The sequence below is a fragment of the Maniola jurtina genome, chromosome W (assembly GCF_905333055.1).
Source record: "Maniola jurtina chromosome W, ilManJurt1.1, whole genome shotgun sequence".
NCBI lineage: Eukaryota > Metazoa > Arthropoda > Insecta > Lepidoptera > Nymphalidae > Maniola > Maniola jurtina.
In genome coordinates, this window is record NC_060057.1 from 1,519,713 (window position 1) to 1,540,457 (window position 20,745).

General features: G+C 38.4%; 1 protein-coding gene across 1 annotated transcript; it reads left to right on the forward strand.

Annotated features, from left to right (window-relative positions):
• Window positions 1-11,837: 11,837 nt before the first annotated feature.
• LOC123879966 (putative nuclease HARBI1) lies at window positions 11,838-20,314 on the forward strand (the record flags this gene model as incomplete). Its single annotated transcript, XM_045927824.1, has 6 exons — window positions 11,838-11,993; window positions 12,175-12,371; window positions 12,523-12,655; window positions 18,809-18,944; window positions 19,049-19,438; window positions 19,742-20,314. Coding segments are annotated over 5 exons (1,008 nt in total), but the record flags the coding sequence as incomplete, so codon positions are not given.
• Between the last annotated feature and the right edge of the window lie 431 nt (window positions 20,315-20,745).

Below are 20,745 nucleotides of genomic sequence, written 5' to 3' on the forward strand. Positions count from 1 at the left end.
GTGATCTGTTATCTCTACTTTACCTCTTAAACAAACATTGTCTATAAACACATTTATATATGAACTGCCCAGTGATTGGATGTGAGCACCCCCAAAGCCTCTCATTATAACTACCGATGGTGAAACTGCTAGATTAAGCATTTTCGCTTTGTTTTGTGATAAAATATTTAATTTACTTCCGGTATCAATATAAACAATAATTTTATCAGCACCAATATATGCGAGGCGTTTGTATATGCTCAGTAAATCGTTAACAAAAGTATACATAATGGGACTTACGCGGGTTGCTTGCGTTTCCTGCCGTGAAGCTCCAGACGTTGCCGCAAACCAGCAGGTAGCGGAAGTGTGCCCGACGCGCTGACAGGTATCGCAGCGCAATGAAGACCGGCAGTCCCGCGCCTCGTGCCCGGCGCGTCTGCAGATAAAGCATATCCTCTTCATTCTTAATGTCTGCGATGACGATGCTGACCCTCCAACTGCTGCACCTCTTCTCCAAGTTGACGCCTGCGCTACCCTTTTATAATTTTCCAGCGATGATAGATACCCATAGTAGAGCATTTCAGGCGTCTGACATTGATAGGCCTTAGCATTAGCCTGTAGCTCCCCTGGTAGTCCTTTGATAATACACGATATTGCATCTTCACCACTGATCCGACACTTTTTGAGGAGCGATACCTTGTCGTGGTAGTATTTCGTCATGGTTTCCGAATCCCGCTTCGATCGCGCCATCATCTCTTCCAGTTTGTCGATGAAGTCGGTGGATCGTGGGAATGCAGTCTCCAAAGCCTGTTTCCATCCTTCCCAATCGAGATCATAGTCGTCCAAGTCATCGTACCAACGCCGCGCGGAACCTCGCAGACGTAACTGCATCACGAATTGTCTTTCCGTCGTATTCCACCCGTAGATTTCACCAATTTGATCAATTTTATGTAACCAGCTGCTGACGTTGCTTGCGTTGTCCTCGGGTCGAAATTTCGGTATAACTTCTGCATCGGCATAAGTCACACGGCGTCGTTTTGTTAATGGCGGCGGTGAGTCATTCGGCAAGGGCGTGGTGTCGTCGGTAGAAGAAAAAAAAATTTTGATTTTCTTCGCTTACTTGTGATTCCTTCTTCCTTTTTCCGAGACCAGCTGCGTAGGGTCCCAACATTTTCACTATCCCACTTCTGAGATGTGACAGAGTGTGTGGGATAGACTTCCAAATAAAAGCAGATCTTCTTTTCCAGATTTATTTTCACAGAATCAACAACATTAATTCGTGGTTTAACCTTTTATATCCAGCTACCCTCTCTCTCATTCCTAGAAAAATGTTCTCAATATTGACAACTGAACAAACTATTAGCTTCCGGAATATTATTTTATACATTTAAAAGAAGATTAGAATGATCATTAAAATACAAGAATTAAATTAGAACTACAGTAATTAAATGAGAATTAATTGATAAACGAATAATATGTTTCAGTATTTAAGTCACTCAATCATGAACGGAACTACTAGTGACGTCAGAACTCGTATCGCCAAAACTTATAACTAAACAATGATTTATCATTACCTGAAGTATTAAATAATATTAAACTAATTTAAATAATTACAGAGAAAATGAAAATCCCTTATTTACTAATTATATCCAATCACTTATATAAATAAAATCTCTAATTGATCAAACGGATGTAACACGGCGCCACAAAACTAGATGCTACTTGATGGTTGGTAACATTAACTGAACAAACAAAAGATATTTAAGATATTTGGCTTCCGGAATACTATTTTATACATTTAAAAGAAGTTTAGAATAATAATTAAAATATAACAATTAAATTAAAATTATAGTAATTAAATGAGAATTAATTGACAAATGAATAATATGTTTCAGTATTTAAGTTACTCAATCATAGACGGAACTTCTAGTGACGTCAGAACTTGTATTACAAATAACTAAACAATAATTTATAATAACCTGAAACTCTTAATTAAAATCAAACTAATAATTTTAATAATCACAAAGAAATTAAAATACTTATTTCCTGATTATATTTTCATCACCTTATTTAATTAATTTCCAATAATCAACCGGATGTATATGTCTGTGATGTGTAGCTTATGCTACTTGGTGGTAGGTGGTAACAGGTATCTGCCTATTTTTAACCCCCGACCAAAAAAGAGGGGTGTTATAAGTTTGACGTGGGTATCTGTGTATCTATCTGTGGCATCGTAGCTCCTAAACTAATGAACCGATTTTAATTTAGTTTTTTTTTTGTTTGAAAGGTGGTTTGATCGAGAGTGTTCTTAGCCATAATTCAAGAAAATCGGTTCAGCCGTTTGAAAGTTATCAGCTCTTTTCTAGTTATTACTGTAACCTTCACTTGTCGGGGGTGTTATAAATTTTTAATTTACACTTGTTATATTATACTAGAGGATGCCCGCGACTTTGTCTGCGTTGATTTTGATTTTTATAGATCCCGTGGGAACTGTTTGATTTTCCGGGATAAAAAGTTGCCTATTTCGCTTACAGGGAGGCAAACTGCTTCGGTACCTTTCATACAAATCGGTTAAGTGGATAGGTCTTTAGGAATCCCGCGGGAACTCTTTGATTTTCCGGGATAAGAAGTAGTCTATGTCCGTCTTTCAACAACAAGCAGACACACTTTCGCATTTATAATATTAGTATGGTATCGATTAGCTGATGCCCGCGACTTCGTTTGCATGGATAAATGTTTTTAAAAATCCCGTAGGAACTATCCTACTATAGTATTATTTTCCGGGATAAAAAGTAACGTATGTGATAATCCATGGTATAATCTACCTCCATTCAAAATTTTAGGCAAATCTGACCAGTAGTTTTTGCGTAAAAGAGTAACAAACATACACACATCGCCTTTATAATATTTGTAATTAGTGTGATGTGATTTTAGCTACCCATAGAAGTGGAAGCAACGAACTCGTTTCAGGGTTATCGGTTCACTAATAATATAGAACGGATGATGCAAAAAAAATAACTAAATATATTATTATTATCTTCGACCTATATTTTTCTGGTTCTGCGTGCTCTATTATCTAGGACATACATTTCAAGAAAGTTTTCCATTCTTATCTTTAACTAGATGATGCCCGCGACTTCGTCTGCGTGGATTTTGGGTTTTTTTAAATCAGTTTCCGGGATGCAAGCTACCTCTGTACCAAACATACAAATCGGTTAAACGGATGGGCCTTTAAGAATCCCGTGGGAACTCTTTAATTTTCCGGGATAAAAAGTCTGTGTCCTTCCTGGGGATGTAAGCTAACTCTGTACCCATCAAAATCGGTTAAACTGTTTGGCCGTGAAAAGCTAGCAGACAGGCACACTTTCGCATTTATAATATGAGTATGGATTTTACTAATATTTGCATTGATAGCAGAGTGAACTAGAGTGAGGGAACACTCGATGAACCCATAGACGTAACTGCACGCATTACGTCTACATGAACGTTCACGCCACGCAAGCGGTATGCCATGTCTCATACAGTTCTATACATTCCAACGCAATGGTACGCGCTAAGTCTACGCTTACGCAGCTTGTGTGAACGAGCTCTTAGGGCTACCTGCGTCAAATATACTAACATTTGACGCCTGCCAGTGACGTCGAAGCCTTAACGTCTATAAATTCCTAACAGAAACCTAAATGCCCTAAATGTCGTAAACTGTGGTTTGCCTATTGGTTTAGACGTCGGTCTTCTAATCAGGGGTTGGATCCCGGCCGCACACCTTGAGTATATTTTCTATCCGACGAAAAGCTGTTTTCTCCTAACCAAACTTTTCCAGTTACAAATCTCCAAATGGAGGTCGGGAATCCAACTCAGGACACCCCTCGCTTAGACCACAGCACTCACACTGAGTCAGGGAGGTCGTCGTTCCATCTTTAGTTATTTATCTGTAGCATATGCGGCGAACGGGATTCCTTCGTCGGATTCGTAGTCGTCGAGTCATTTATTTTCGGTCATTAAGAACTCACGCGCGGTCTAATTTTACCGCCCGAACCAATGCATTGGCCGGCGACAATTTTAGAAACTATTTTGGTATAATGCAAAACTAATCTAATTGAACATTAGTTTAAAAGGTTTTTATTAGATTGACTTGTTGTCGTCATTTCGTCGAAATTGGTAGTCGACAACTAAATTTTCGGCTACTTCCAATATGGTCAGATATCCTAGAATGTCTAGTACCTATTATCGTACTTTTGATAGCATAATGTTTAAACAGGACTTAAGAGCGCACTTCATCGAAGCGATAACTTAAATACTTAGTGCTGTTTCCACAGATGACGGAAACAACGTTCTTTCACGAGTATCTGCTTTTGAAACGTCAATAGTAATATTATTACAAATGCGGAAGTGTATTTGTTTGTTGGTTTGTCCTTCAATCAAGGCGCAACGGAGCAACGATTGACGTGATTTTTTGCATGGGTATAGTCAAAACCCTCGGAGTGACATAGACTACTTTACATCCCGAAAAATCAAAGGGTGCTCGATTTTTAGAAATCTAAACTCACGCAACGTCACAGGCATTAGCTAGTGGGGATTTAAGTAGTAAAATTATGCAAAATCTTTGCGATTTATTTTAAAAAGAAAAGAAAATTAGGATTATAGTAGAAATGATAAAAAGTTACCTTTCCCGCAAATAGTACGCCATCTTTAATTTACTCGGCACTCAAACAGCACAACACAATATTTGCACACACATTATCACATTGTAGCAAAACTAGCGAGCGAGCAGGGCGCTTGCGGCGGCCTTTCTTGCGCCTTATCTTTTAACAGGGTTGACACAGTCGCGATACGATAAACTAAAATCTTTACTTATTAAATTTTATTTTTAGGGTTCAGTAGTAGTAGGATCGTATTACTAAGCCTTCGCTGTCAGTCTGTCCGCCCGTTGCTCTGTCTGTCTGACTGTCGGTCAGCGGGCTGTATCTCATGAAAGTAACGTAGTGAGCTAAAAATTTTAGTGTGCATTTCAACTGTCGTAATAACAATCCCACCAAAAACATTTCATGTAAAATATTGCCAAGACTCACAAGTTCATAATGCTTTCACTGTTAAAAAGTTATGAGATCTCTAGTAGAGCCAAGCCCCTAGCTGAGCTTAGAATTTTGCTGCCCATGGGACCTATCCCAAGTCCAAAGTATATAGCTCTTAAATGCTCTTGAGTATATCACATTTATAACAATAAAGAACAAATAACTCTACTTACAAGCTCTGATTCTACAAACCCTAAATCTTGGTTAAAAAAGGACGGCTTGGCCGTTTAATGTTCGAGGTACTTTTATCTGATATGATATTTAAGCCCGGAATAGCTTGTGCGACAATCATGAAGTATAATACAAATTAGTAATTGTCGAACAAACTATTCCTTATGACCTTAATATAATATGTTATGTCATGTAATAGTTTTACGAACATTAAACGGCCAAGCCGTACTTTTTTAACCAAGATTTAGGGTTTGTAGAATCAGAGCTTGTAAGTAGAGTTATTTGTTCTTTATTGTTATAAATGTGATATACTCAAGAGCATTTAAGAGCTATATACTTTGGACTTGGGATAGGTCCCATGGGCAGCAAAATTCTAAGCTCAGCTAGGGGCTTGGCTCTACTAGAGATCTCATAACTTTTTAACAGTGAAAGCATTATGAACTTGTGAGTCTTGGCAATATTTTACATGAAATGTTTTTGGTGGGATTTCATTTCTTTTTGGCAGGTGCCCTAGATTTTTTTTTTGGATCTATTTTTTGTAGGTACCTACATCATTTTCATGGCCCGCTCTCTATCGTTACCTCTTTTTTTAAAAGCTTTTATTCCACTTGCAATATATGTAACTATGTTTGTTTGAGTGGAATCTTGCAACTCAATTTTAAAGCAGATATATCAAATTTTAGTCTTTTAGGAGTTCAGGAAACACATTTTTTAAATGTACAGACTGGGAAAAGTTTATTTTCCTGTTGTTTGAATGAAATCCCTAGCCTACATAACAAATTTCAGTCTTCTAGGACTTAGGGAAGTACTTTAGAACTTTTGACTAAAGGGGTTTTGAATGGCAATAAATCTGAAACCATAACAGGTAGACAATTGATACTTGGTAAGTTTGATAAGTCTGTCAAGGACATATTATCCTGAAAATATCAGCATTCTTAGCGATAGACTTTACAAATAATTTGCTTCCCCCATACGTGGGAGTGGAGGGGGAAAATTTTGAATTTCTTAATTTTCCTGTAGTTTGTATGCAATTTATAGTGTACACACCAAATTTCAGTCTTCTAGGACTTCGGGAAGTATCCTAGAATTACAGACTAGAAGTTTTGACTGTCAATAAATCTGAAACTATAAAAGCTAGACAATTGATACTCAATGCGTTTAATAAATCTGCCAAGGACATCTTATCCTGAAAATATCAGCATTCTAGCGACAGAATTTACAGATTTGCTTCACCCTTAAGAGGCGTAGAGGGGGGGCATTTCCAATTTCTTAATTTTCCTGTAGTTTGTAGTCAATTTCTAGTCTACATACCAAAATTCAGTCTTCTAGGACTTCGGGAAGTACCTTAGAGGTTTTGAGTAGAGGTTTTGATGATCATCAGTGAGGGACGAAATCGGCGTATTTTAGGTATCAATAAATCTGTAACCATAAAAGCTAGATATTTGATACTTGGTATATTTGGTAAATTTGGTGAGGACACCTTATACTGAAAATTTCAGCTTTCTAGCGTCATCCAGACCGAAGTTATGACGGGTCGAAAATACGGCGAAACACTTCGAGAAAAAGGTACGTAGCGCCCCGGCCGCCGTTTGGCTCGTCTTGGCGGGGGCACTGCCGTGCCCCCTGATTCGTAGGAACAAACGTAGGAACCAAATCATAGGCTAGCTTTAAGTTTTATTGTAATACTAGCTGATGCCCGCGATTTCATTCGCGTGGATGTAGGTTTTTAAAATTCCCGTGGGAACTCTTTGATTTTCCGGGATAAAAAGTAGTCTATGTGCTAATCCAGGGTATAATGTATCTCCATTCTAAATTTCAGCCAAAGTCCAGTAGTTTTTGCGTGAAGGAGTAACAAACATACATACAAACTTTCTCCTTTATAGTTATTTTTTATTAGTGTGATTTTCAAAAAAAAACATACAATTTGCCTACTCCTGATACTCTGCAATCGTCTTATTCACTCCAAGTTAACTTTTCTGAAGATCTTACTTCTACCGCGTGTGAAGTGTGAACTGCGCACAATGAGTGAATGAATGAAGGAATGTACACCACAAGATTAATACAGATAAAACATACACACACAATGTTTTTTTATCTTATTTTATTGACTACTAGCGACCCGCCCCGGCTTCGCACGGGTGGACATTTATTTTTTCTATTTTCCGGGATAAAATATAGCCTATACGGATTCGGAAGAATCCCTCTAAGTAATGGTAAAAGAAATTTTGAAATCGGTCCAGTAGTTTTTGAGCCTATTCAATACAAACATACAAAAATACAAAAATACAAAGGTTTCCTCTTTATAATATTAGTATAGATTAAATTATTTGATGAGGCAGCCCTAATAACAGCTGTTATCAGTGACAGATCGGGGTTCTTTCGACCTTATCGGATCTAATCTAAGAACAACACGTCAATCATGGGGACAAGACAAGTTATCTCGCGCCTCTGACACCAGATCTCCCTTCTCGAGAAGTCGAGTCTCATTGCAGCATCACGTGGAAACTTACAGTCTGTCTGGTAAATAACTATAATTCTTTTTTTTTATCCCGGTAAGTGTTAGGTCTTGACCGCGATCTCAACTGGTAAGTGATAAACTTAACAGGACTCTCTCCGTCACTTACTCCATACTATCGTAGTTCCAGTTTCATTTGAATACTAAGCAACCAAAGTCCATGAAATTTTACAGACGTATTCTAGAAACTAATATCTGTGTCTGTAGTGTTTTAGATTTTTTTTAAATATGTAGCTTTAAAATTACAGGGGCTCAACGATTTGTATGTGAATTTTTAAGACCGCTTAACTTTGAAACCGAATATTTTAACAGAAATCTGGAAAACCACAGGCATAGATATTAGTTTCTAGAATATTAGTCTGCAAAATTTCATGGCTTTGGTTGCTTAATATTCAAATGAAATTGGAACTACTTTTATATGGAGTGAGTGACGGAGAGACCCCTCTTAAGAGCCCGCTTCATCGTAGCGATAACTCGTTGATGGGTGGAACCTAAAATAGTGCTGTTTTCCATGTCACCCTTTCCTTCTAACCGCACCTCACCTCAGAATTCAAGTGCGAAGGGATACCTGTGACTTCGTCTGTGTTGGTGTTAGCTGGCGGGCGTGCTCTGCCTTTTTGGAGTGTTTTTTTTTTTTTGTTAAAACTGACTCGTGCCGTGCGTGTGTCGGTGGGCGCCGGCACAGACGGGGTCCATACTTGTATAGTTTAACTAACTTGTTACAAATAACTAAAAACTTGACATTGGCTAATCTTTGTAAAGCCAGACCAGAGAGAAAAAAAAAGGGATACCTGTTGACAATTTCTTAACAGAAACCCTTATTTTTTCCGGACCCAGGGATCGAACCCTGCGTCATCCACAGTCGAATATGCTAACCGCTGTAGTTTACTTCTTATGAGCACACACACAACGCTAGCTCCCAATGAAGACGTGCTACTTGATACTATACTAGCCGATGCCCGCGGCTTCGCCCGCGTGGATTTAGGTTTTTTGAAATCCCGCGGGAACTCTTTGACTTTCCGGGATAAAAAGTAGCCTATGTGGTAATCCAGGATATTATCTATCTCCATTCTCAATTTCAGCCAAATCCGTCTAGTAGTTTTTGCGTGAAGGAGTAACAAACACACACACACACACACACACACACACACACACACACACCCACACCCACACCCACACCCCCACCCCCACCCCCACCCCCACCCCCACCCCCACCCCCACCCCCACCCCCACCCCCACCCCCACCCCACCCCACCCCCACCCCCACCCCCACCCCCACCCCCACCCCCACCCCCACCCCCACCCCCACACCCCATTGAAACACATTTTTTTTTAAAGTAACCACAAATTCAAAGTTTTCGGATTTATTCTTTTACTTGTGCTATAAGACCTACCTACCTGCCGTATTTCATGACTAGGTCAACGGGAAGTACCTACCCTATAGGTCTTCATGACAGACACGACGGACGGACAGACAGACAAAGCGATCCAATAAGGGTTCCGTTTTTCCTTTTGAGGTACGGAACTCTAAAAACTCTTGATAGCCTAGTGGTTAACTCCACCTTCTTTCGGGGGGGTCAGGGGTTCGATCCCGTGATTACCTCCTATATACCTACCTACGTTTCATTTTTCTTTACTTCATTGACTTTATGAAGGTAGATACCTATGCTATGCACTGGTTCTATCACCCTGTATCCATTACCAAAGATTAACTGGAAGAGAATACCTACCTTTGGATAGGTAGGTACCTGCCTATTAAGTTCGCCTATGTAAATTCTAATTTTATATGCATTTTTTGGGTTTAAAACATAACAAAAATAGTAATCAGTAGCTACCTACTTGATAAAGTAAAGATCTTGGTGCAGCAGGGTTATGCTGTATCTCAGTGGCACACTAATTTCGTGAAAATTTCTAATAATTAAATGTCAAACTCAAATTTTTTATTCGCTAACGTCAGTTTTTAACCAAGATGACGTCATAGACAATGACTCTCGATCATAGCCATTAATGGGATGGAATAGAAACCGGAAATGCTTTTTCACGTATGTTTTCGTATCGATAGTTTTTAAAACTCTATTCACTAAGCAAAAATGACAGTTTGTAGTTAGAAACTTTATTAGGTGGCTACGATCGTTTTAACAACTAGTCGGGACCAGTGTTTTGCGACTCGCCACTATAATCCGTCCGTTTTATAGAGGTAATAATTTATTAGCAATCTCAACGAATGTAGAGATGTTTTAATTTCGAAGGATTTTTATTAATTACAAATCGGCTGAATTCCGCTCGGTTTTTCAGAAAAATATATTAGGTATAATAAAAAATTGATACCTAGTACCTAGGTACTTACCTATTAGTTGTAAAAAGGTAAGTAATATAAAGTAAGATTGGTTCGTCGGAGTTAAATTATTGTTATTTTGTAAGCAAGTAGGTACTATATTTTGTGGTTATGTTAATGTTGTAGATAATAATTTAAAAAAAATATGGCTCGTGCCGTATTGATGGGGCTTGCTGAAGAGCAGCGCCAACAAAAGGCGCTACGGGTCCACAGTAGAGGTGTCAAATATGGTTAGATTCCTATATCATAATATTAATGTTTGTTACAGAAAAATATTGAATATTTTTTACGTTAAAATATATTAACTATCAAAAAAAAAGCCGCAAGCAGAAACTTGCATGTTGAATGACATATTTCAGAAAACCACATATTAGCAATCTATGAATGATACTGAGCAAGAATATGACAAAATAACAACTTTCTCGTTACCGTCAATAAGGTCGAGAATCGCTTGCACCTGTTTTTCTGTTGCTTTCACCCCTAGCGAACCATTATACAGATTACCACCTTAAAAGCGACGTCTGGGAGGTGTCGGAGGAGGTTCTGTAGAAATATATTATATCACTTTAAAAAAACAAATAATTTTTATTTTGTATTTTTATACTTAAATTATTTCTTTTCATTATTATTTTTTATAAGAATCATCAAAAAGAAGTGAGAACTTATCGCCGGCGCACTACTGAGCACGGGTCTCCATTTCAATAACACTCAAGTAATAAAAATAGTACCTAACACGATATACTAGTACCAACAAATTTCAAAGGCACTTGTAAACCTTTACTTCAATAAGTACCTACAAGCTTCACAAAAATAAATAATAGATTCTGTATTCCTTGTTAGCACCCTTCAGGTTCAGATACGGAACCCTAAAAAGCATGACAATAAAGAAATCCCGAAAGACGTATAGTATATGGTAATAATTTTACTCTAAATACCTAGGCACCTATACCTACCTACGTATTTATGCAAAATTAAAAACAATTGGAATGATAAAGAAATGTCAAGAAGGTACAAAAAGTAGATAAGTTTACCCAGTTACCTATTTAAAAATCGTTTTAATAACGAGTTTTTATTTTAGCCTTCATCACGGCTAAAACTAATACAAAAATCGAACAACCCAAGCTCCAAGCACGCCGGAGCTATAACAGACACTCGGTTCCTATGGCTACCTCCCAGTTCCATCATGAGACCCTGGATATAATCCACTATGCCCACCCGGTTCCATCATGAGACCACACAAACACACACATTTCCAAAAAGACCAATACAATTTACGTACCTAACCTATAATAACAAATATGCGCGTCACAAATCTACAAAATCAAGTAACTAACCTAATCTGTGATAATATCAACTCCGAATATCGAAATATGATATTATTTACATTCAGTATTCACCCACAACCAAGTTCACAAACAAATAAAACTACTGTCCTGATTGAATAGCAAAATCGAAAGAATCTATTTGATAAATGAAACTACCGAGGGGCGATATTCCAAACGAATTAAAAACCAACGCGTAGCGATAGAATATAATATTTTATCGCGTATGATATTCGCTACTGATATCGTGTGACGTAGATCGTAGGTCTATCTTTGGCAAACGCCTCGTCAAATTTAAAAGCAATTACTAATAGAAAATGTATTGCTTTAAAAATTTTATATTAAATATGGGGTTTAAGGAATATCTAATATCCTGAATATTTTTTTATATTGAATATGTATTATAGATAAATTATTTTTTGACACCACTAGTCCACAGGCGCAGGCTGCGCGATATGTATAACCCAATGGAGCTGCCAGAAACAGAGTTCATTGCGAACTTTCGTTTGAGCAAGGCTGGCTACCAGCAGGTGTTAGAGGAACTCGGGCCTCACCTCCAAGCCGCTCGACGAAGGACAGCTGTTCGCATTGAACTAAAGGTAAGTCTCATGTAGGTACTAAAGTACCTATTTTCTATCTTTGTACCTATTCTACTCCCTTTACAACCTCTCGCACTGCCAAGGGTCACTGGTAGAGATCTCTTATAGAGTGCTTCCCTGTTATATTGAGAAAATATTGAGATTAATTTAACACAAAAATTGGATTTTATATCTATTGCAGATCCTAGCAGCTCTGCATTTTTATGCCACGGGTACATATCAGCGCCCAATGGGGACATCTATCTTCAATACGATGTCCCAACCATGTTTTAGCCGATGTCTACGTGAGGTAACCGATGCACTCAATGCTCGGGAAGTACTCACTAAGTACATAAAGTTCCCTGCATCCCAAAGGGAAAGGGAAACAATTATGCAAAAGTAAGTTAAAAACATGAAACTAATTAGCAAATCTAGTTATTATAATTATTATACAAGTCTTTTTATATTTTTAATAATAATACCTTTATTTTCATGCCTTATGCTATTTTATTATACCTATACATAACATATTGTTACTATATTTTTTCAGCTTTATGGAAAAGTTTGGGTTCCCGGGCATTATAGGTTGCATTGATGGAACTCACGTAGCCCTAGTACGGCCGATAGAACATGAAGAGTCATTCCTCAACAGGAAATTTTATCATTCCTTGAATGTAATGATAGTAAGTATCCTACTTGTCCTACTTGTGATATTATAAATGTGAAAGTGTGGATGTTTGGATTTGGATGTTCAGATGTTTGTTACTCCATCACGCAAAAACGGCTGAACGGATTAGGATGAAATTTGGAATGGAGATAGATTATACCCTAGTGAAGGAAGTCACAGCCGAGGGGCCCAAAAAAAACTATTTACTTTATTACTATTTAATTAAATTATAAAAAATTAAAACTAATTTACAATTATAACTTATTCTATAGCTACGCGATGTAACTAACAGAATTTGGAAACTATCGCTACGCGATGTAGGTGATAGAATGAAATTTATTTTATTGCCGTTTTTAAAGAAAACTAGAATTTGGGTCGCGGTTGCGAAATCGCTGACTCCACCGCTCGTGTCTTGAGGCTGCATCATGGGTCAGCGCTATACGTGGAGCTGTGCGATATAACTCCTCCACCCTGAGATCAGCAACTATTTGAGAACGCTGTGACAAAATGTTGCTGGGAGCTGCTCTCGAAGTCGGCTGGGGTCTTCATCTTCTTGGTGATCCTTTTTCGGATTGATATTTATTCCAGACTTGATTGCGGAGCTGCTTTTATATCGTCGAAATAATATGATACCACATATGAGTGCAAGTGTACTTGATAGTATGACGTAGAATGGTATCGTCGTATGATAAATCGTTGTAGATTCTTGTTCCAAGTGCAATGTTGGCTGGAGCATGACTTTAGTCTGAATAGAATGTAGGTTTCTTAGGTCGATCGACTTCATACTTCTGTGATCAAGGCTTGTCTGTTGTAGTCTCTTCTCGAAGTTGATGTTCACGATTTTAAGGGGTTGACCCGCAGCTTTATCTTCTCTATTACATAAGGTGTGAATTTGCGTAGGGTGTGACAATGATAGGATATAGTGTTGTTCATCTTCTTCAATTCTTCCATGGTTTCTTAGGAGGGGGTTGTAATCGCAATACCGCCGGTGTGGTCCAAAGTTTGATTTTGAAATTGATTCTGGGTGCAGTCCGATGATGTTCGAAGCTGATGACTCTTCTTTTCGCAGAGGTAATTGGTGATTGTACTTCGGGCATTCAGCCTCTATGTACAAGAACATATGCCTGTTGGATAGGATGTAAGGAGAGGGCGGAAAGAGAGCCTGCATGTTTCTATTTGGGAATACAGCTAGCTTATATAAATCAAAGGACTCTACCGATACTATATAGGCATTTTAAAACTACATATAACTATTCATTTACCATAGTAATACTAACTACCTTTATAATTCCCTATAACTATTCTAATCTAAAGGTTAAAACCCGAAATGCTCCTTATTAAGGATCCTACTCCGTCTATGAGACCTCTTTTTTGAACGATTTGACTCTAGAATTGTCAGCTGGATCAACATGTTGTCCAACTTGCCGTAAAGATGTTTTAATCGATTTGAAATTGTTCACATAAAACGTGGGTGTCATTTTACACGGTCTCAGGTTTTACTGTCTGAGTCACTGTCATTTGAACGTTAGGAGGGTCGTTCGGATGAAAAGTATACTGTAATAATTTAGGAATTCGTTTAATTCTATGTTTTATTTTTTTAGATATATAGATGTGGATCGGAAGGTCGGCTAGGACTTTGTCCTGGATGTATCGTGGACCTAATTTCTGCTGGATTGTAGAAGGGTTGCTTATGACTGTCAAATGTAATTGTCTGTGAAACTTGTTGGGTGGTTCGTCAGTCATAGGTACTTCCAGGATCGGGTTTTCCCTACTGGTATGAGCAGTTTCTGTGGATGAACCTATTGAAATATGGTCTACCGATGGATTTGCTATAATGGAGCTAGTCTCCTCGTTATGGACTTGTATTCGCGACAGGGCGTCGGCGTTGGTATTTGCTTTACCCTTTTTATATACTACAGTAAAATTGTACTCGCTTAGTCTGAGTTTCCAACGAATTAGTCGTGAGTTGGGTTCCTTCATGCTCATAACCCACTGTAAGGGTTTATGGTCGGTTATAATTTTGAATTTTCGACCAAATAAATAGGGGCGGAAATATTTTGTTGCCCATACGATAGCTAACAATTCCTTCTCGATGGTACTATAATTTAATTCGGAATCATTTAAAGTTCTCGAGGCATAACAAATAGGCTTGTCGGAACCTACGGGGCCTTGGGAAAGTATTGCACCGATAGCGACGTTAGACGCGTCAGTCGTGAGAATGAAGTCTTTATTAAAGTCAGGGTACTGCAGTATGGGGTCATTAGTTAAAAGATTTTTACATTTTTCGAAACAATTTACGTACTCAGAGTTCATAGTGATTTTATTTCCCTTTTTCAAACATTGTGTGAGGGGCTTAGTCAGTCGAGCAAAGTCAGGGATAAATTTTCTATAGTAACCTAATAGACCTAAAAACTGTTTTATTTCCTTGGTCGTTTTTGGAATTGGGTAGTTTTCTATAACTCGAATTTTGTCGGGGTTAGGTTTGATACCTTCCCTAGAGATAATGTGGCCTAGGTAAGCTGTCTCTAATTTTAAAAATTCCGATTTATCCATCTGGATCTTAAAGTTTGATTCCCTTAATTTTTTAAATACTTTTTCTAGGTTAACTAGGTGTTCCTGCAGGGATGTACTAAAAACAATTATGTCATCTAGATAGACTAAGCACACGGTATTTTGTAATTCCTTAAGGACGTTATCCATTACGCGCTGGAAAGTCGATGGTGAGTTTTTTTAATCCCATCGGCATTCGTAAAAATTCATAGTGTCCGTGTTCGACATTGAACGCGGTTTTAGGGATATCCTCGGGGTGCATCTCTACCTGATAAAACCCACTAGCAAGGTCTAAAGTAGTGAAGTATTGGCAGTTACCAAGTTTGTCGAGTACGTCCGTAATGTTCGGGATGGGGTATTTATCGTCTAAGGTTTTTTCATTTAATTTCCTAAAGTCTACGACTAACCGCCATTTTGTTTTACCAGAGGCGTCTGCCTTTTTGGGAACGACCCAAATAGGTGAGCTCCATGCGGATTCCGAGGGTCGTATTATTCCTTGATCTAACATCTTTTTAATCTGGTCCCTAACCTCCTGTCTATGAACAAAGGGATAACGATAGTTTTTGCCATGTACTGGGATTTCGTCACTAGTTCTAATGCGATGCTTAATCTTGTTGGTGAACGTTAACGCTTCGCCTTCGATATAGAATATATCGGCATACCTAGAACATAAGATCTCTAAATTAGCACGTTCTTCCGGATTCAAGTGCTCGGTACGAAGTCGCGATAGAACTTCTTTCGCGCGGGATGATAGATTAACTTTTTGGAAAGTCTCTAAATTATAAATTTCGGTAGTAATCGTCCTATCCATGGAGAAAATAACGTCATGCGGAGTTGGGTTAAAGACCTCTAATATTCCTCGATTGTTTCTAACAGCTGTTAAGCAACTAGGTATAACGCAATTTGATATTACCTGCTCGGAAATTAAAACATCGCCGTCTTGACTATTAATAGGTAATCGGAGTAGTTTTGATGAGTTCGCAGGTATCACGTCTTCATAATAATTCACATTACGCGAATTATACATTTGAATAGGGTTTACGGCATTTTCTGTGTATAGTAGTCTGTCTTTAAGGTCTATTTTAGCTGCCCACTGTTCAAGTAGATCTAACCCTATGAGTCCGTCAAAGTAATTATGAAATCTGTATATAAAGAATTTCATATCGGTCATGTCGTTGAACTCTGTGAAGGTCGGTATTGTAATCGAATAGTCGCTACGGGTCGTCGCATGCACATTAGTTACTTCAAATGGGTCATAATCTGGCGAAATATGGGGAAAATATAGCTCCACAGCTTCCGGGCTTATAAAAGACTGGTTAGCACCTGTATCGATGAGTAATTTAATAGGGGGGTTGTTAATTTGAATATATGGAAGCTGTCTTTGCGTTTGCATGTTGAGCTCTATTTTGGTCTTTTTAATTTGGGGGCTTTTTGAAAATCCGACTGGGATTTACTCGTCGAAGGTTTTTCGTCAGATTCTGAATGTGGAATCTCGTTAGTTGCGTCATAGTATGGGTTATTATCGGGGTCAACGTCACCGTAGTTGTCGGGATCGTCGGTGTATGTAGCGTAATAGTCGTATGGTTCTGGGTCGAAATAATAGTCAGGGTAGTCGTCGTAGTAGTTTTCATGGAAATTAAACTCATGGACGTTCGTTTCCCGGGGATAGTTGTTTAACTGTGGCGTGAATCCACGGTTATAAAAGTTCGTGGGTGGTAGTTGTTTAGGTGTATAATTAACAACTCCACTCATGGGCTTTTGGAACTGATTTTGGTTCCTAGGGGGAAGTCTAAATAAATTACTCTTAGGATTATAATTAGGTGGCGGCGCACGGAACATTTGTTGCGTGCGAGTCGGATGATGTTGATTCGGCTGACCTACCTGGTTTTGTCTCCAAGGCAGCGGTTGCTGCTGTTGTGGCTGCAGGGGAACCTGCTTCTGCATTGGAGGCACAAATGGAGAAGAATGGAATGCTTTTGGTATTGGTGATGGGAACACCATAGGGTTCGCGGTAAGCGGCTTCGGTGTCGCGTGTTTTCTGTCGTTAAATGATTCATTCCTACTTTGCATATAGGTAGCATTCAATTCTTCTTGTACGAATTCTAGGGCTTTTTCGATACTGTCAGGACGCATGCAGCGAATCCGGGAGCCGAGAGGCTCTTTTAATCCGCGTACGTAAGCCTGCATAGTTAACTTTTTATAAAGAGCGCGTTTCGCCTCTACCGTTGAGGGAAGTGTCTCATGAAGTACTACGTAGGTCATAATGGTACTAAATAATGTCTGGCATCGTTCATAGTACTCTTGTGGAGTACTATTCCCTTGTGTCGCTAAAGCTAAATCATTGTAAAGCGCGGTCTCGTCGCGTTGATCGGAGAAGTTATTAATTAGGGCTGTCCTAATTCCTATCCAGTTGTCTGAGATACCATTTGAATTTATGAACCTCGCCGCCGGACCGGTGACCTTGTTGAGGATACAATTGATTAGACTTAGGTTAGTGAGTTCGGACCCGGGTTCGGTTCCTATGTAGTGACTCACTAACTGATCACAAATACTTATAAATCTAGGTAGAACGTGCGGGTTCCCGTCGAATTCGGGAACTACGCGTACGGCCTTAAGTATAGTGTCGGGGTCGTGACACGCCATGGTCGCTTCCCTTATGGACTCTAACCTACTTATATCTAAATTAAGTCTACGGGAGGTCCTACTCGATGCAGGCCCTCCTGGGTTCGATTTCCTAGGATGGAAAATCGTGGGAAATTATGAAATAGGGGGAGTAAGGACACAGGCAGTTCTATGTACTTACATAAACATTTCCTCTGGGCTTGAATCGATTTTCGGATTCTCCTCGGCTTGTGCTTGTAGGTTCTTCTGTAGGATCTTGAGGAAGTGGTCACGACACGATGTGCTTCTTCTTGAATATCCTACCCCTTTAAGACTGCGCCAGTGAAGGAAGTCACAGCCGAGGGGCCCAAAAAAAACTATTTACTTTATTACTATTTAATTAAATTATAAAAAATTAAAACTAATTTACAATTATAACTTATTCTATAGCTACGCGATGTAACTAACAGAATTTGGAAACTATCGCTACGCGATGTAGGTGATAGAATGAAATTTATTTTATTGCCGTTTTTAAAGAAAACTAGAATTTGGGTCGCGGTTGCGAAATCGCTGACTCCACCGCTCGTGTCTTGAGGCTGCATCATGGGTCAGCGCTATACGTGGAGCTGTGCGATATAACTCCCTGGATTAACACATAAGCTACTTTTTATCCCAGAAAATCAAAGAATTCCCACGGGATTTTTAATTTATATTCTACGCGGACGAAGTCGCAGACATCGGCTAGTAATAAATAAAAGCATAGTAGATAGAAGTGCTAATGTCACTTTATCAATAGTTTATGTATATCTATACCAATATAAAAGAGGAAAAAAAATTATTATTATAATAAACTCTGAAACTGCTGAACTGATTTTAATAACTCTTTCACCATTAAAAAGCTATTAATCTGCTTATACAGCGAAGCCAGGTGGATCTGCTTATAAGACGTTTTAAATTGGTAAATAATATATATTGCACTACATACTTGTTATAATTAATAGTGATATTTTTATTTCAGATTTGTGACGCCAATCTAAGCATTCTGCATGTAGATGCGTCATTTGGTGGCGCATCTCATGATTCCTTTGTATGGAATAACAGTATGGTCAAAACCATAATGGAAGGCTTGACGAATGAGCGGTGCTGGTTATTAGGCATGTATCTTATTACTGTTTTTGTGTTATATATCACTCTTTTTGTACTGAACGCTAAATTGTTGGCGTCGTATAACTAAAATATATAAATACATTCTTTCTAGGTGATTCTGGGTATGCACAGCGTCCATGGATGATGACACCCATCTTGGACGCTGCTGCTGGATCCCCAGAAGAACACTACACCAAACTTCATTGTCGAGTCAGAAACAGTGTGGAGCGCTGTATTGGTGTGTTGAAAGCACGTTGGCGGTGTTTATTAAGCCACAGAGTGCTTCACTATGATCCAGTTGTTGCTGCGAAAGTAGTGAATGCCTGTGTGTGCTTGCACAACATTGCCAATGTGCGCAACGTGCCAATTCCTGAGGACGACAGTGGAGAGGGTGGTGATAACCAGCAGCCGCAGCAAGCCCTTGAAACACCAGATGCTGCGAATGCAGATTCTACGAGGGCAATGCTCGTTAGAAGATTATGGGATGCCAGGCCCTAGGTAGGTGGGTATATAGAACTAATCCTATGTAATTTTCATGGGCATGAAGGAAGGAGGCAATTATTTTTATTGCCAAAAATATCATAGGTATATCTCACAAGACCGCTTTACTCACGTGCTTTGTCGACGTTAGCCCGACTAGTTTCGAACCCATCCGGAATCCTTTTTCAAGGAGGCGACTTGATATATTTATAAAATGGAAATCATTCACGATAGTTGAAACACTGAAAATATCCATTATATTATGGCACACTATGTAACTATAAAGTTGTCATTATATATTAACATAGCTAGAAGCTTTTTTCAGGTATAGAGACGTCGATTATTTCAGGGATGAAGAGCAGAGTAACCAACATAGTTCAACAAGTGGTGAAGCTGAAGTGGTAATGCTTTAATTCTCGGTGTCTCTACATGATCAAATCAGAAACAAGGAGATCTGTTGAAGAAGCAGAGTAGACAAATGGAAGATGAAACAAATTCTGCCATAGAAGACAGTAGAAATTAATAATTCTTAACTGTAAATGATGTCTACTATTTAAATTCATTATATGGTACATAATATACCGAAAGGAGATTGGCTAAGTTGAAACCAGCTATTTTAAAAACCATACAGATTCACAAATCATTTAATTTTTACAAATTTATTCAAAGTATTTTTCTGAGTAAACACACCATATTTTTAGAAATTGGAAATCTATAGAACAACATAAACAAACTTGATAAGATATGTAGGTAGGTACTTCTTTTACATTAAAATAGTAATTAAATAAACCAAATAAACTCTAACTTAACAATAAAAGGAACTTTGTTTTCATTACAAATATTCCTGTAATAATAAACCAAATAAACTCTAACTTAACAATAAAAGGAACTTTGTTTTCATTACAAATAGTAGCGTTTTACCTGAAAATAAAACGCATATTAAAATACTTACCTCACTGGAAGCTTTATATTGAGAGTAGCATTTCCGTTTCCGTCGATTTCATGCCAGTTTTCGTACTTTTATTGATGTCATATCCGGTTTTGTGGCGCCACCTGGCGGGGTCGCGCTCAAAGTTTTCGTAAATTGCTCAGCGCGGCCATGGCTTCATTGGCTCAATATCACCAGGCAGGAATTACTGAAAGCTTCCAGTGAGGTAAGTATTTTAATATGCGTTTTATTTTCAGGTAAAACGCTACTATTAAATAACTTGACCGTAACTGGAAGCTTTATATTGAGACCCTGTTTGTTTTCGCCTGGTGACGCCACATAAAAGATATTAGAATTCTACGCCAATGTGATAACATTTGTACCATAATGAGTACTTATAT